We start from the raw sequence: 18,888 nt of genomic DNA, 5'->3' as shown, positions 1-18,888 counted from the left end.
CTGGGAGTTGGGTCGTTATTAAAGTGGAAAATGATTTTTTGAATTTAGTGTATGAAGTATATCTGTAATAAGGCTTAGAAAAACACGGACCACTAGTGAAAAATTGGTTGGTGAGAAATACTTAGGATAGTGTCTTAGATCAAGTTTACAGGTTCACAAAGTATAAGACCGTCTTTCTACAGTTGTGGCATTGCTATTTGAAGGGCATTCTTCCTATTTATTCTGAGGTGCCAAATGGGGTGCATGTTTGTCTTAACTGCTTGCTTTATATAAGGTAAGTATGATGGTCTTGTATAATATTCATTTTTTCACACAGCGCTCCATAGTGCACTACTGCCATTTCTAAGGGCTCTAAAATAACAGATATATTATTACCCAATGTAACTATATTCTGAACAGCGGAAGCATGCTTTACCCTTACAACGATTCAAGCTATAAGCATTAAGCTATAAGCATTATTTGGAGTTTGGTGGAGCGGGACATCAGCCCAAAAGTGGTAAACGTCTTGTTCGCTGTATTCAGTGTCACTGATATCAATGCACCCATCACACAGTGGAGGGGAGACCGACCACTTAACCGCTTCAGTGCAGGCATCGGCCACTGGCTAACGCTGCACTACCTCCCTGGTGCGGGTCAAGACCAGTGGCCGACACCAGGGAGGGGATTAAAAAAATCCACTGATGCGCTGCATCTGAGTATTTTTTTTTTTTATTAAAAAAACCACGGGAGACACAGAAGATCTTCCGTGCCTCCCCCTGCCACTCCCCTTCGTGACGTCAGCACGCCTCGAGGTGCGCTAATGTCACTATCTGTTTTCCCCACCGGAGCAGGAAGCTCCCGCTCTGGTGGGGAAAACGGGACCAAACTGGCCTCTCCGATGTCGGGAAGGCCTCGTTTGAAAGGGGAGATTCTCCCCTTTCAAAAGAGGACTTCCTGAACGGGTTTCCTGGCCCTCGATCGGAGTGCAGGGCCAGGAAACACCCACAAGACACCAGGGAATTCACTTGGCGGGGGTGGCTGCCCCCCCCTCGGAAAACGCCACCCTGAAGCCACCACCCGGGCTATTATTATTATTTTGTTTAATGTAGGTTTACCCCTAGGGGGTGCGATCACGACCCCCCCCATCCCCCTCAACACTGGGGTGTAAAAAAAAATGTTTTTTTAATGAAATTGACAGGCCACTATGGCCCCAAAGGAAACCATACAGCTGTTAAAATTATATATATATATACATATATATATATATATATATATATATATATATATATACATACACACAATATATCTATCCACATATAGATAAATCTATCCAAAGATATCTATATAGATATCTATCCACCACTTTTGTCAACACGTGTGGTTTCCCTGGAGGCTGTGATCGGTCCCCTGGAAAATTACACCCACATTTAAAAGTGATATATATATATATATATATATATATATATATATATATATATATATATTTATTCATATATATATATATATATATATATATATATATATATATATATATTCGCCATCAGTTCTCTTGCAGTTACAGCTTGCGTCTTGAAAGCAATGCACATACTCCACTGATGCATTCCAACTGTAGCTTTTAGGCAGCAATAAACAAAGTCAAGTAACTCTTGTGATTATGTTTCTGGTAGAAAAGGATATGATTTTTGTCTAGTGACAGTTTTGATGCCTTAAATTAGCGCAGAAGGTTTATATGCCCACTGCAAGGATCAAAACTGTATTATATGTGAATAGCTGAGTGGATTAGTAAAGCCAGCCATTACCTGCGCTATAATACAAATGAAATGTATGAGCGAGGGGGGCTATGGAGAGATGAAATGCACTTTTGCTGGGTGGTAGTGAGGGAATCGGAGGAGGAAGGAGTGGGAGAACCAATAATGATTGTTGGACAGGGCACTAGAGGCGCTAAAGAACGTGACCATTGATATGTGACAAGGTGAAGTAATAGTGTGTCTTTTTTGTTTTTTCGAGTGTCTTGAGAGAACATGCTGATAGAGGGAAGAAGCGAAGGTAACGTGAGCCCTACTGTTTCAGGTATCACACACAGCACAGCAATTTTGTGACTGTCTACGTAGGCTAGTGTTTTAGAGCGACAGTTTAGCCAGTAGCAGAGATGGCATCTCGTTGGATGACTGCCTCTCAAGCCCTAACTCAGGTTATAGAGGACAGCTCTGAAGGAGGATCAGAGACTGAGACAGCAGATACTGACACAGCATCAGAGGGATAGGACAATGACGCAGACTCTGAGAGTGACTTTTCAGTCGGAGGAGTTCGATTTAATAACTCCTCTTACAGTGATTGAGGGAGGTGATGAACACAGTCCTGCTGTTTCTTCGCAAGTACAGTCCGTGCAGCGGGACAATGGTGGGTTAGCCCAACCCAGAGAACAGGTGCATGTGGCGGCAAGCACAGAGAGAGTGCTCTCTTGGGAGCTCCCCAGTTTAGTTCAGCCCCAAATTCCACCGTCTAAATCGTATTGTGAAGACATCAAAATTATCTATCACAAAACAACCTGGTTTAGTAAGGCAGGCACCTGCGTTTTTGGTCCTGGGCTCAGCGGCCATATAGGGAAACCTACCAAACCCAGACATTTCTGGATACTAGACATCCGGGAGAGTCCACAAAGGTGTGACTTGTGGGGATTCCCCAATGTTTTTTTTACCCAGAATACCCTGCAAAGCTAAAATATTGATTAAGAACTCTATTCCTTCTTGCAATTCTGTCACAGAAACTACAGGAATATGCTGGGATCCACAAAAATTCCTACCACCCACTGTTTCCCCACATGTCCTGATAAAAACGCTATCCCACTTGAGTGCCTGTACCTAGTGCCTGCGTCAGGAATGGATCACCCCAGAGTAAACAGTTGCCCTCATGTAAGGTCCAACATTGACTGTTGTGTGACCTTTTACCGACACAGGCACTAGGCCTACCCACACAAGTGAGGTACCATTTTTATCGGGAGACATGGGGGAGGGCTGGGTGGATGGAAATTTGTGGCTCCTCTCAGATTCCAGAACTTTCTAACACCAAAATGTGAGGAAAAAGTGTTTTTGTTTTGCTACATATTGAGGTTTGCAAAGGATTCTGGGTAACAGAACCTGGTGAGAGTGCCACAAGTTACCCCATCCTGGGTTCCCCTAGGTGTCTAGTTTAAAAAAAATACACAGGTTTGGTAGGTTTTCCTACGTACCGGCTGAGCTAGGGACCAAAATCCACAGCTAGGCGCTTTCAAAAAACACATCCGTTTTCAATGTAAAAATCTGATGTGTCCATGCTGCGTTTTGGGGCCTTTCCTGTCGCGGGCACTAGGCCTTCCCACACAAGTGAGGTCCCGTTATTATTGAGGGACTTGGGGGAATACTGGGTGGAAGGAAATTTGTGGCTCCTCTCAGGTTCCAGAGCTATCACCGAAATGTGAGTAAAAAGTGTTTTATTTTGCCACATTTTGAGGTTTGCAAAGGATTTTGGGTAACAGAACCTGGTGAGAGACCCACATTCTAAATTCCCTTAGATGTCTAGTTTTCAAAAATGTATAGGTTTGATAGGTTTCCCTAGGTGCCGGCTGAGTTAGAGGCCAAAGACCACAGCTACGCACGCTGCAAAAAAAAGGTTAGTTTTCTTTGTGAAACTGTGAGGTGTCCACGTTTTGGGGCATTACTCGTCGCAGGCACTAGGCCTACACCACAAGTGAGGTACAGTTTTTATTGGGAGACTTGGTGGAATGCTGAGTGGAAGGAAGTTTGTGGGTCCTCTCAGATTCCAGAACTTTGCAGCACCTAAATCTGAGGGGAAAGTATTTTTTTGCAAAACTTTGAGGTTTGCACAGGATTCTGGGTAACATAACATGGTGAGAGCCCCACAAGTCACCCCATTCTGAATTATCCTAGGTGTCTAGTTTCCAAAAATATATAGGTTTGCTAAGTTTCTCTACGTGCCGGCTGAGCTAGAGGCCAAAATCCACAGGTAGGCACTTTGTACAAAAAAAGATGTCCGCTTTCATTGGAAAAATGTGATGTGTCCATGTTGTGTTTTGGGGCATTCCGGTCGCGGGCACTAGGCGTACTCACACAAGTGAGGCACCGTTTTTATTGGGAGACTTGGGGGAACGCTGGGTGGAAGGAAGTTTGTGGCTCACCTCAGATTCCAGAACTTTGCAGCACCGAAATGTGAGGGAAAAGTGTTTTATTTGCCAAATTTTGAGGTTTGCAAAGGATTCTGAGTAATAGAACCTGGTGAGAGCCCCTTAGTCACCCCATACTGGATTCCCCTAGGTGTCTAGTTCTCAAAATGCACAGCTTTGGTAGGTTTCCCTAGGTGCTGGCTGAGCTGGATGCCAAGGACCACAGCTAGGCACTTTCCAAAAAACACATCAGATTTCAAAATGAAAATGTGATGTGTTCATGTTGCGTTTCCTGTCGCGGGCAGTAGACCTACCCACACAAGTGAGGTACCATTTTTATCGGGAGACTTGGGGGAACACAAAATAGCACAACACGTTATTGCCCCTTGTCTTTCTCTACATTTATTCCTTCCAAATGTAAGACTGTGTGTAAAAAAGACATCTATTTAAGAAATGCCTTGTAATTCACATGCTGGTATGGGGACACCGGAATTCAGAGATGTGCAAATAACCACTGCTTCTCAACACCTTTTCTTGTGCCCATTTTGGAAATACAAAGGGTTTCCTTGATACCTATTTTTCAGTCATATATTTCACCAAATGAATTGGTGTATACCCGGTATACAATGAAAACCCACTGCAAGGTGCAGCTCATTTATTGGCTCTGGGTACCTAGGGTTTTTGATGAACCCACAAGCCCTATGTATCCCCCAACCAGAAGAGTCCGGCAGACGTAATGATATATTGCTTTTAAAAGTCTGCCACAGCTGGAAAAAGTTATAGATGAAAATGTGGCCAGAAATGCTCTTTTTTCACCTCAATTTCAATATATTTTCATTTTAGCTGTTACTTTCTGTAGGAAAGCCTTGAAGGATCTACACAAATGACCTCTTGCTGGAATCAGAATGTTGTCTACTTTGCAGAAATGTTTAGCTGTCTGGGATCCAGCATTGGTTTCATACCCATTTCAGTCACTAACAGGAAGGAGGCTTAAAGCACAAAAAATACTAAAAATGGGGTATGTCCCAGTAAAATGCCAAAATTGTGTTGAAAAATGTGGCATTCTGATTCAAGTCTGCCTGTTGCTGAAAGCTGGGAAGATGGAGATTTTAGCATCGCAAACCCTTTGTTAATACAATTTTCAGGGAAAAAAACACGTTTCTTCGGCGGCCCTTTTTTCGGAAAAAAAATACATTTTACCTGTTCTTTGGCTAATTTCTTGGCCTCCTTCAGGAGAACCCACAAACTCTGGGTACCTTTAGAATCTCTAGGATGTTTGAAAAAAAGGACATAAATTTGGCGTGGAAAGCTTATGTGGACAAAAAGTTGAGAAGGCCTAAGCATGAACTACCCCAAATAGCCAAAAAATGGCTCAGCACTGGTTTTTGGGCGGGGGGGGAGGGGCTCCAGCAACTAACGGGTTAATGAAGACTGTTTCCTATACATACAACACTAAATCACCTATGATGTGTTTTCAGAATATGTGCAGCACACTTCTTTCTCTAGTGTTGGTCTAGCATTTTTAGAGTCTTGATGCCCTTTTCAATCGGTTCTGGGATCTTCATTAAGAGTTATGTTTGGCTAGTTAGAGAATGGTGTGTTCAAAGCATTACTTAGTGATGATCTTACTGCTGAACATGAAAATTAAGATGTGCCTGACCTTTGACGTCTAGTGTGTAAACTTATGCGAGTGTTGAAGGACTTACTATTTATTTGGTTGCAATATAGTTAATGGCTTTCCTTGGACAAGTCAGATCTGACCACTATGTGGGCTTCCATCACTACAAAGTTAGAGTTGATGTAATATTTTGAGTATGAGAATGTGGGCATAGTATAGATGAGCTAACATGTTATAAATCTGTTTGTGGTGGTGATGATGACAGGGACATGCTATTAAAATCGCAGTCCTCTGCCAAATGTAGGGATTTGGTGCAGTCTTGTGTACCTTGGGTGTCAGAGGACTCTCTATATTGTTCGATTTGGGTAAGATAAATTATAGGCATATCTTGACATGACTCTCTAATGTCAGTTTTGGGTGGTGGGAGTTGTAGAATGTTTGAGGATAGCCAGCTACATAGCAGATCTGACTCTGATGAATAGCCTGGTAATATCTTGGGAGTGTGTATTGTGAATGGTGATTGTTTTTCATTATTTCGTAGTAGGTGGAGAGGGCAGAACCGCGACAGCCAACAGGAAGGCATATCAAAATCTATGCTGTATCCATGTAAGATGTTGTCTGATATGTTCAGCTGAATGGTGGGCTGTCCAGTGATGAAACACAAGCAGTGCGAACACTGCAAGCTTTAAAGTCAGAGATAAGAAGATCCCAGTCCAGTCTTTTAAATACGGGAAACCAACAAATACATAACATGGTAACATAACACATTCACATCTGTGTTTTCAAACTAAGATGCTGTCTGTGATACAAGTGTCTGCTTTTAGTATTAGGTGTTATGTCATTGTGTAGCACTGTAGGGTGTAAGAAGTGGTTTAAAGCTCTCTGATATGCTTAGAAGTCGTGCTGGGAAACAAGTGAACATTTTCATATACATTAATTGAGAAATAAAAAAACAGGACTTGATGAATTAGTACATTTAATTAGACTGCAATAAAATAAAATAAAATTATGCATTTTAAAACAATTCACATCAATGCTTTTTCAAATTGTTCTGCTAATTTGTTACTTAAGGACATAACTGTCTATTCTTATTATTGACTAGGGTGTGTCACCAACTCTGTTTGTTAAGCATAAATACGGGCCAAGCCTAAACACCCACAAGGATATTCTTATTGCGTTCTCTATGCTAGGCCTGGAGACCGGAGTGATGAAAGAATGGCTTAGGGTCTCTGTAAAGGTGTGATGTGAGATCGGGGTGTAGACGAGGGTGTGAGTGATGGCACTGGGGACTCAAGGCTTGTAACACTATTTTAGCTGAATAGGAAACATTAGACTGAAGACAATGTAACTGCGCACACACACACAGGCTCTGTATCAAAGTGTTCAAGTAAATCATGAGAATAGTATGTTGACTAAACTGAGAAGCCAAAGCTGCTGGGGAAGTCTCCATTGTGTTACGTAAAGGAAAGTTACAGTGCTACACAGTTACTGGTGATGTGTTTGTAGGTACACCAACTGTGATATAGAGGGATGGAGAGTGAACACAAGAATCAGGAAAAAGTTTCTCTGAGTTTTGTTCATAAGGAAAGTAAAAGAATACTCATTTAATGAGAAGATATTTGTGCTTTAGGAGAATATTGGTAAAGCTCATGTCAGTGCTAGGTACCAGGACCACAGTTACTCAATCCCTACACGATTATTTGCAAGGTCCACCTGGATGTCCCTTACAAAGAATTCCGAGACCCCAAGTTCCTCTGAAAGCAAAAGTAGCTAGATACGATTCACCTAAAACAAAGTGATAGCCCATTTTAGAGTACATGGAACATAGGACCAAATGTACTAACAATGGGAATAACGATTTCCAAAACCCTTTTTTCTCCAAATCACAATCAGCAGATCGCTATTCGTAATGTATGAAACTTTTATTTTTAGATTACCGATTCCTTGTGGGTCACAGAGAGACCTATCTCAAATATTAATAAGGTAGGTCCCTGTTTGCAAACCATTAGGAATGATGGTTATCACAGGGATGGTGGCCTGTTAGGGTCAGCTGACAACCATGTCTATGACTGCTTTTAAGTAAAGCAAAGTTTTTTTTTTTTTTTTGTTTTTTTTTTTTTTAAGGAAAAGGGGATTAGCTCAGGAAAAAAATAAAAGCTTAACTTTCATTTTTCAAGAGTAGACAGTGGTCTGTGGGACCACTACCTGCTTTTTTATTTTTTTTTATAAACTTACTTCAAGGGGAAAGGGACCCCATGGGGACACTTCCGATTTGCGAACAGGTTACCATCGATTTTGAACTGCTGATAAAATATTAATGTTTTACGACCAGAATTCGGTTGAAAGTTATTAATATATACAACAATGTGTGTAGGTATTTGGAAGAGATGCCCTAAACATGCCCATTCCAAATACCAAATAACAAACAAACTGCGATTCTATAGAATCGCAAGTTGGTGTTTGTACATAAAAAAGCATTTTTTCAGTCGCAAACGGCCAGATTCTGCGAATCCCTTCATCTGCGACCTCAACAGTACTTTGTACATCAGGCCCACAGATATTTTCTCAGGTTTGCTTTATAGCCATTACTCATGAATATATAAAAGAGTTTCTTTTTTACAAAGTAAAGTATTGTGGGGCTCACCCGGAAGATCTGTAGGGAATGCAACAAGTTATTCATTCCCATGTAAAAATATTTGTGATATCCACTGAGGAGTCCTTATGACTTACGTATTTATTATGCAATTTTTCACAGGCTTAAATCTCATAGCACTATAAATACACAAGCCTCTATTCCCTACTGCGCCACCCAGGATTAATTATGTGACTCTCCGATTAGACATAGACATCAGCAATGATTATATTAACCAATTGAGATCTCATAACTAAATAGCGCATTTTCCATTAATAAGGTGAATTGACATTTATTTTCCATTTAAGGTGTGCATTATTTTATTTTCGTTTACATGAATTTAAAAGACTACCAAAATAGTTACAGCATATTCTGTTCTGTTTAGCCACATATTTGCCCTGCCCCCACTTTCACTCCACTCAGGATCATAGTGCTCATCCGTTTTTCATGCACTGCAGACACTGTCCTTGTCCTATTTTGGAACAGAGGAAATTCAGTAGAGCTCTGTAAATACTTTGCATTGCCCAAATGCAAAACATCACAGGTCATCTTTGGAAAGTCTCTAAGGATGCAGATATGAACCTGGCTACTTTGCCCTCCACAGCAATGTGGTTTTTGCCCACAGGTTTACATGAATAAAAAAAGAATAAAAATAGCAGAGCGTAAGACAGGTGCATGCTCTTGAGAAACTCTTCGATAAACTATAAACAGGTCTGTCTTCCTGGCTCTCCTCAATCCGGAGAAGAGGCATCAGGCTAGCCGCAAGAGAAATGCTGTGCACTGAAACCCTCAAACTGCTGAATCTAAACCTGCAATAAAAGGGAAATCAAATGTTTACGAGACAGTTTTGCAGTGCCCAGGACTGAAATTGCAGTCAATGCAATTCTTAGCCAATTTCGCGGTAATTTTGTAATTTGCAAAAACGTGAAAAGGTCGGGGGTCTGAATAAAGGGAAATTTTGGTAGGAGCTGTTTAACATTAATGGACCTTAGTTCGATGTGGTGTGGGAGTGTTTAGTGTTGTGAATGGAGTTACAGCATTGCTGGCCTGGATGAAATAGTCAAGAATGGTGTTATGAGATACAATTAGGTGCCAAATATGCCATCAATAAGTATTAGTCCTTAAATTGTCATTGCTCCATCCTCAGTTTAATTCCTCTCAGGTCTCATCTAAATAAGATAATGGGGGGGAATCGTCTCAAGTGACTGTTCTCCAATCGTATTATATCATCAAGCAGAGCAAGAAAAATGCATTAATTGAGATGAACATGTTTAAAAAAAAAAAATCTGACTTAAGATGAAGAAAAAAACGACCTTATAAAGAAATCCTAGCAAATATGAGGAAAAACAAGTGTCAATCTTACAGCTTTCTGCAGCGAGTCGATGAGGTTCTGGAGGTCAATATCATCTCGGTAAGCCTTAATATTGTTCTCGAAGAACTCCTTGACCCTGTCTCTCACCCAGTCCTGGAAAAGGAAAGCCAGCACGGCCACTGCCAATTCCAAGAAAAAGATCAAAACGATGGCGCCACAGAACTGAAGAGAGAGAAAAGTGCAAGTAAATGGTTACACTGGCCCTTTCACATCATCTTGTCACACATCCTTACATCAAACGCTTGCGTCTTCTTAAGGTTCCTCAAGTCGGTTCCTGGCTTTTTGAACTTACAGCACAATGACCATGACACAGGTCTTACAAAAGAATAAATGGAAATGCTGTCAATGCTGGAGTCTCACAAAACCATGAACAAGTGTAAATGTAAGGTCTGCAATCCACATAATTGGTTACACTTGCCTTCAATAAAACATAATTATTAAGTATATATGTATGAATAGGGATTACAGAAACACAAACACGTTGAATTAAAGTCAAGAATTCACTAAACAAGTTAAACACAAAAAGTGGCAATTCGTGTTTCCCTCCAAACTAGGCCAACACTAAGCTTCAACCCTACTTTGCAAAGGTCCTCAAGAGAGTGAGATGGAAGTTGAGATGGAATATGTTGCCTCAATTTATCAGCCAGAGTGACAATCAAGACAAGAACTTTTATTGATGTAGAAATAGCCTACACTAAAGTTCACTTGAAACTGCAACTAAATTACTGAACACATAACCACTGAGCAAAGCAAATAATTATGTGAAGGCCGGTGAAGCTGTTAGACTGTTGCAGTGTTACAGGAACAACGTTTCCATCTGGGTGAACTTCAATCACTACCAACTGAGGACCAGTTTGGAACAAGTAACTCGAAAGGGTGAAACCAGTGCACTGTCCAGTGACTTGGAGATTGCTTACCCTTGTCTGAAAAACATTTCCGAACACACTGATCAAAACAACTTCCTTTATTTGATACTCACAAATTTCAAGAGGCAAATATTCTCCCGGAGTGCACCTACACATCCAGCGAAGCCAAGCACGAACATCACCATCCCCACCAAGAGGACGAGGTAAACAGGATCAAAGCCATGGAGGCGGGTGACCTTTGTAATGTCGGACAGAACACCCTGTTACAGAAAACAAACATTTTACCAAAATTAACTATTTATCCTTTATAAACGATTGGCAATTGCAACGTATGATCACGTACTCAGTCTGATTTAGTTTTCGCTCCAATGGTAAGAGCATGTGATGTTTGCAGAAGGCAGAGATTGGAGATGACACTGAAGTGAACATTCACATTTAAAACATTTTACGAACATTTCAGTCACATGCTGTCAGGCTAAGACAGCAGGTTGATGTGAAGAGGAAACAATTTTGTTATGAAGCTGCGCATGATTACAGCAGTGAATCTTTGCACCGTTGCATGTGGGGTGTTAAATATGCTAACTGTAAGCAGCACCAACATTTTTGACACAAAAATTACATCTTGAAATTTGTCTTGTAACTGGATTCCCACTGTTTCATGTTAAGAATTTACAAAATGGTTACACTTTGCCATGCGATATCAGAGTTTCCTGGCCTAATCAATCTGTTATGAAAAGAAACTTCTGACTGGTAGGATTAGATGGTTTTGCTGGATATTCTTAAAATATTGAATAATAGCTACAAAAACACGGCAAGGAAAACAATACAGGTGATTTGCAAAGTCCCTTGTGCCCAGTAATCAGTCCGGAAGCTGCAGTACAAACAGTTGGCTTCTTTATTCATAGCTCAGGATATACTTAAGAATATCAATTACAGGTTGCAAGTGTATAGATCACGATATCCTACAAGGAACATGGGACGTTCCTGCTCAGCCTCTGGTCAAGGCGATAGCAAAAATCCAAGTGACATAGAAACATTTGATGAAGCATCATAATCATGCTGGTGTAGGAACGCAAAAAACACATGGAAAGCAGGACACAACAAGAGGGCTTTTTCACACGTTACAGTCCTCAGAAGATGGCAGTGTGGTGGGAACATAAGAGCTGAAGTACTGTGTACAGTAAAAAGGAGAGCAACTGCAACTCTGTTTTCTGGACCATGTCATGGGCTCTTGTACTCCACCTTTTTGCCAGTGAATATGTCAGTGAACCAAGTTCAAAGCATTTCGCATAAGTCGAGCTCAGGTTGTGAACCCACCTTTTTGAGTAACTAACCTATGGTAAACTAACAGAGATGATCTTCTGTGGAAAGAAAGTCCACCTCTGGAATAATCTCACCATCCCAGTGCCTGCCTGATCTCCAGACCCTGGAGATCTCCTTTTCAGAAACAAAACTGTGGTAATCCCTCAACTCCGCTTGTAGTCTTTTAGGCATTACACCTCCTCAAACTATACCAGGACCAGTCCACATCGTGTGTGCATTAGTATCAAGAGGACTTTAGTTACGTGAACATTCTATAAATAAGGAACACTGGCATATACTATCTCGAGTCACAAACATTTTACCACACAAAACTTAGGTGAGCAAACAAGTGATGTGTGAGTGGATCTTCTTTTGGTGCTTATTCATTAAATCAGCTTTGATGGGCAGTTCCACTCACAGATCAGACAGAATGTGTTGGCTAATCTCCCTGCAGTCATAATTGTAAAGGCATGTATGTGACTGTGTAAATTTTGGCGATGAACGTGCTAAATGTGTTGAACACACAAACTGTTAAAAGTATAGGTATTCAGATTCTGCAAGTAAGGCCTACCCTGGAAAAAAGCACAAAATCGTTCTTTATAAAAACTGGAGTGTCTTTCAAGGGAAGGAAAAAAAGGCAACACCTACTTGTTTCATGGGTATGTAGGGTAAAATGTTTCTCCATCAGTGAAAGTGTTTTCCCATGATAGAAAGGAATTGAAAGCAAAACTTGATTTGACTAATTTATGCAACACACTGAGAATCTGTGACTTTCATAGATTTCCTTTAGAATCTTATTCGGTTTAGTGAATTATTAAAAATGATTACATTGGCACAAATCGAAGCTGGAGGTTTACAATGCATAAGTATGCACATTTTTTGAGCGTCATGCCCAAAGTAACCAACCCACTTTGTTCCTTGGACGTCGTGCAAGGTATAGGTATGGTAACATGACTCACTGGCTCCTGGGTCTATGCTCGCAAAAGCGACAACTATTCAGTTGACTACATATGAACAAACTATATGAACCTTCTGGATATATGGGGAAATGCTCAATCTATTGTACGTCCATAACAGTCACCATTCAATATCATCCAAAGATAAGGAATCGCTGGTTTAGAAATGATCAGAAAACGAGTCCTACAGCACCCATCTATCGGAAAAAAGTAGAGATGTCACAACAGAGAGAGTAAAAAATCCTTTCCTGGACAAGTTGAGTCCTGAAGCGATGACTAAAAGTCAAAGTTCCTCCTGAAAAGTGCTTTGTCACAAACACTTTCTGAAAGTGATGCGAATTTCTCTCATGTGTGTCCCCAAGTGTAAGCACACACATCCATAAGTTAGATAATAGTCAACAGTTAATATGACCACATGTTATCTGACTGTATAATTGCGAGTCTCCTCACCTGGCTGAACAAACAAACATGGACAATGTCACATGTTAGCCCTGAGGCTAGTCTTTGCTCCAGTACCCATAAGAACTACACAATCTCTAGGTAGTCAGCGCCATTTGGAGACTTGCTGAATCTTTGAGTGAAAAGGACTTTGCAGCATGGTCAGATGCATGAGCTATTTGCAAATGGTGCCTGTGTGACCACTTCCTCGATTCACTCATTGCCCTCTCTGGTTCGCTGACAGTTTTTCCAGTGCAATTAGGACCTAGGAGAGTCAACAGTACTGCTGTGAAATGAAACCACTGAAACTTTAACTACGGAAAGCTTATTTTCATTTCACAGAGACGGCTACAAAAATGGGTACACAACAATAAACCCTATAAACTGATTGTGAAAGACTAACCTTGCAAGTCCCGTCCTCTGCCCTTTGTACTGCTTGCGTATCATATAGTGATTGCACCTTTTTAGTGACTCGTTAGAACAGTCCTAGAATGAGTGTTAGTGAGTCGGTCCTTAATGAGTAAACTTACAAGGTGACGTGTATAGGTCGATGAACCTTTTGACTCATTTAAGATGTTCGTACCATGGCTCCAGTACATAGACAATAATCAAGACACAATAATCAATAATCATTAGTCAATCGATTATCAATGGAGTCAGTAATTGTCACGCCTCATGGCCTTTCAGCCACGAATAACCACACCTTTAGTAAAAGTTTAGCAAGTTTATTTCCCTTATATTAACAATGCTAAAGTCCTGTAGATTAATCTCCAAATCAAATCAAATGCAATTAATAATACTGGTTACCAAAAAGACGCAAGAAACATAACCTAATCAAAGCTTGAATCAGAATGCATTCTAAAGCATCAGTACAAATCATTAGTAAAGTCAGCTTCAATAGTACTGCATATTCCATAGAGTTCAGCAAAATAGTCCATCAACCATTTGTCTCTGTAAAATGTCAGTCGTCATGTACACAATCTCAACTAACCCAAATTAACATCCGCATGTGGGGCTTCATGCAAAACAATTTAAAACACAAATTTTTGAAAAACATCTAACTGAGGAACTATAAAAACAGCGCAGTTGGTACCTTGAAAGAAAAGGCATAAAAATACAGTTCAGTCATATTGTCATATCTACCTATCCACGGTATAGGTCAGCAAGCAGAATCAGTCTTCGCCCACACGTCATCAATCGATCAGCAAAGCATCAGGCTCTCAGTCAGAAAGTATGAGCCCAATGACAGAATCTCAAGACTCTTCTCCTCTCAATATAGCATCTCATAACAGGTTAAGATCTGAATCGTTTCCCTCTGTCGCGTTGTCATATGAGAGTCACCCAAACTATCCCCTAATTCCCAATTGGTCAAATAATCGTACGTTATTACTCTGTCCAAAAATTTTTATATACCAAATCTATGAATTCTAGTATTTCACACTTCACACGTTGTTGGCTGGTCTGCTTTACAATGTTCTCATCATCCGGCTCATCAGGTATTGAATTTGTTGCATCTTCCTCTCCAGTCAGTGTCTTCATTGTTTGCATCCTGGGAAAGAACCTCTTGCACATTTTACATACAACCTGATACATTATAAGGACTCTGTCTCCTGTTAGTCGGTTCTCATAGAAAACTTCTGCTAAGCATTTTATTAAACAATGAACATTTCACAGTTAGTTCACTCGGTCCGCATTTTCCATTAAACGCTAAGAAATACAGCTTCTGCATGAGGCCTGGCAAACTAGGCCAAGACACTCGCTAAGTTTAAGCCCTACAATGAATAACTAAAGCATACTTCATAACCCTAAATATGACATATTACTACATTAATCTAATACATTTTCAATATTTCATACGTATTAATCATTAATTAGTGCATTTTGTTAACACTGGTGGCCATTCTTCAAGGTCACAATTTCAAATGTGCACATTATTTTTCCACATTATTCATTTTCTACATAAGTCATTATTCAAAATACATCAACACTCATTAATAATTTCTAATTAAGACATCTGCTTCACCAAGTGCAAATATTTTTCTGAGTCCTTTAAACCATCTATTTCCTCACTCTGCTAGTTACCCACCATTAGCACTGATGCGTACAACTTCACTGCACTACAGCCCTCTGCTTCAAACCAAACACAGTTGGGGACTGTGATATGACAATCTTGTCAGAAGAGATCTGTTCAGGGGTAGGTGTTGAACATGCCAGTGAGTCCAGCGCCCATCTCCAAATCTCTTAAGTTCATAGATGTTTCCCATTGTTTTTTTTTCGTTTTTTTTTTTTTTTTAAACAAAAGCATCTCAGTGAATTATTACAACTTCCAATGAAACAAAGCAACTAAGAACCTTCAGAGAAGTTGCCGATAAAATACGTGCAGACAGTTCACATGAATGATAAACATTCTGATTCTTATAGGGGTGACGTTGCAGATGTAACTATTCACAGGCTAAAATTATTGGTGAGGTGAACAAATGTGCTTAGTATGGGAAGAGGTAGGGTTTATCTAACACATGGGCATTGATTGGAGTCAAATTCAGGAGACAGGTGGTACTTCAGTCCTGCTTTCACTACATGGAGACTGCGTTATTTGGTTGACCAACACTTCCTATCAGACTAAAGGCAAGAGGGAAACACATGCTTAAATAGTTTTCATAGGTCCTACATTTGCTCCTTGTTCTCAGACACTAGACCCGAGCGGCTAAGCGGGTTGAGCCCTGACCACTTCTATTCTCAATCCCTTTTCGTATGTATTCTGTTGGAAAGAGAGTGTCTTACAGAGCAGGAAAGCTGAGGTGTGGAGCCTTCTAACGTATCAAGCTCGTCCAAGTAAAATGTGAGATCCGAGTTGAACCCAATGCTCACTGTCTTTGCTTCTGACTTGCAACCGCTGACAGCATACCAAGAAGGTTGCATAAGTCTTTGATGTCATCAACCAAACTGGTTCTCTAATTAACCACCCAACAGATACAGAATATTTTCCTGTTCATAAAAAGAAGTGCAGTCCTTTGCTTTTTTATTATATCCCGACCCCTAGATTACATTTGCCGGTCGATGTGTATTTAAGCATCACCTGCACCCAACCAGAATTTAAGCCAATGTTGTCCTGTTTCCTGTGCCAATCAGGGAAAATAGATTTTGAAAAGGAAGTGTAAGAAAAATGATTTCTTTGGGACGTTCCTGGGGACGCCGTGCCTGGAGGATTCAGCACCGGTTTCTCATTTATTGCCTCCGATTCTGAATGAATTATTGAATCCATTGCTGGGCCAGCAATTCTCACTCTTTATTTCAGGTACGAGATGTAAAAGCATAACTGCCATGCAGGCCTATTAACTCTAATATTCTCAAGAGTGGGCTTTGGGTTTGCCTCCTTGAACCACTGACTTTTCCCAATCAGCCACCTTCAGCCATTGGCTTGAGACTTTGTCAACACGTCTTAGCTAAGCTGACTTGGAAATTTCTCTCGCTCAACTAATATTTGTGACCGTTGTGGTATATTGTTCAGCCTCCAATGAAGTGCGTGCCTTCAAATGCGCAAGGGACTATTTTACCACAAAAATTTTCTCTGTCAGCTTCTCTATGCTCGTTTCTACTTGCGTCCGCTCAGCTTAATCTCTTTCACCGATTCGTGTGTTGCTCCTCAATCCTTATCCCCGTCCATCTATCCTGCACTAAGGATTGCGCTGTATCACTAATTTGGGATGCTGCACCCACCCACCCTTCACCTCTGGTGTGTTCGACCTTATTCTTCAATCTGCCCTCTTTCCTGTGTCGCTTAACAATCACCACCTGCTCCTCCCACCAGTTCTTCCCACTTCAGTCTGGGGTTTCTTGTGTTACCGGTCAGAAAGAAATGGTTGGGTACTCTAGACTGGACAGTTCCTTTGTGACCAAGACACAGGCTAATTATATATATATAATTATATATATATATATATATATATATATATATATATATATATATTTTTTTTTTTTTTTTTTTTAGCTGGTCTCTTTTTGGAGTGGCATATTGAGTAAACAATGGACTGGAATATGGGTCCAAGCAACTGCCAGTGGCAGACTTTTTGCAAGCAGTCCACCCACCACCTTTGTGTTCAATACAGTCTGCTTTTTGTTTCTATGTGAAATTAAGCTCTGGAAGCAAGCCACCCTTCAGCAAAAGCCCTTTATTTATTTATTCTGCAATAGAAATGATAGGAAGACTTTAATGAAGGTTCCCTTGCCACTTAAATTCCATGTGAGAGGCTTCAATATAGACCATCTTTCCTTTCTAAGAGGCATCTGGCCTTAATGTGCATATGCGGAGTTTCAAACATTTAGCTCATTAAACCCAGATCTTTTGGTTTTGCCAATCCCTGGTATTAGGATGTCACGGCCTGTATGGTTTGTTGCTGGCAGCTCACAACCAAAATGAAGAGAGACCTTACTAATAAATAAACTACACAACACTGATAAACATTTTTAAAGGATTATTGGCCAGATGTAGGTAGCTTTTTGCATGGCGCAAACTGCGAAAATCGCAGTTTGCGCCGTGCAAAATGCGCATCGCGATGCTCATTCACATTGTGCGAGTCGGTACTGACTCGCAAAATGTGAATGCGACTCGCAAATAGGAAGGGGTGTCCCCTTCCTATTTGCGACTCGCACCGCAATGCTAAATTGCTTTGTGACCGCGAACGCGGTCGCAAAGCAATTCGCAGTTACCACCAGTGTCACACTGGTGGTAACCCATTCGCAAAAGGGTAGGGGTCCACATGGGACCCCTTCCCCTTTGTGAATGTTGCCATAAAGGTTTTTTCAGAGCAGGCAGTGGTCCAATGGACCACTGCCTACTCTGAAAAAACGAAACCAAATGGTTTCATTATTTTTTTTGTTTTGCAACTCGTTTTCCTTTAAGGAAAACGGGCTGCAATACAAAAAAGAAAACTGCTTTATTTAAAAAGCAGTCACAGACATGGAGGTCTGCTGTCTCGAGCAGGCCACCATTCCTGTGAGTGCAGGGAATCGCTATGGGGTTGCAAAATGCGACCCACCTCATTAATATTAATGAGGTGGGTCTTTGCGACCCCATAGCGATTCGCAGACGGTGTCTGAGACACCGTTCTGCATCCGAATTTGTGATTCGGAAATTGCGAGTCACACCGACTCGCAATTTCCGAATCGCAAATTCGGAGATTGCTACATCTGGCCCTAAGATACTTACTATGTAAGCATCTGTTTGTTGCATGTAGTACTGAAGATTCACAATCTCTGCACACTCTTGACGTTTAGTTTTGAGTTCAGACTTTTGCAACTGGTTTTTCTTCAAAGAAGTCTTTCGAGTTATAAGGTCTTACTGACGCCTCTTCTGGTCATGAATGCAAATGAGCACAGAGTCCATGGTTAGATTGCTTTTCGCACAGCAGGACAGAGTAGGTATGCAGTAGTGAGAAGGATCCAACAGTGGTCTTGCAGGCATCAAGAAACTAAAGTGTAGGTGGAAGATATCAGGATCGAACATTGGGTACTGGGGAGGCGGATAGGAATATGTGAACCTGCAACAAGTTATGTGACAAATAGATGC

General features: G+C 40.8%; 1 protein-coding gene across 1 annotated transcript in view; it reads right to left on the bottom strand.

Moving 5' to 3' along the window:
- Nucleotides 1-18,888, bottom strand: part of TSPAN14 (tetraspanin 14) — a 292,700-nt gene that overhangs the window by 45,619 nt on the left and 228,193 nt on the right. The window contains exons 4-5 of the mRNA XM_069240648.1: nt 10,740-10,886; nt 9,752-9,922 (exon numbers count right to left, since the gene is read on the bottom strand). Coding sequence (XP_069096749.1) covers nt 9,752-9,922; nt 10,740-10,886 — 318 coding nt within the window. The remainder of the gene's footprint in view (nt 1-9,751; nt 9,923-10,739; nt 10,887-18,888) is intronic.

Source organism: Pleurodeles waltl, chromosome 6, assembly GCF_031143425.1.
Source record: "Pleurodeles waltl isolate 20211129_DDA chromosome 6, aPleWal1.hap1.20221129, whole genome shotgun sequence".
In the NCBI taxonomy this organism is placed as follows: domain Eukaryota; kingdom Metazoa; phylum Chordata; class Amphibia; order Caudata; family Salamandridae; genus Pleurodeles; species Pleurodeles waltl.
This window is presented reverse-complemented; position numbering and strand designations above follow the sequence as displayed.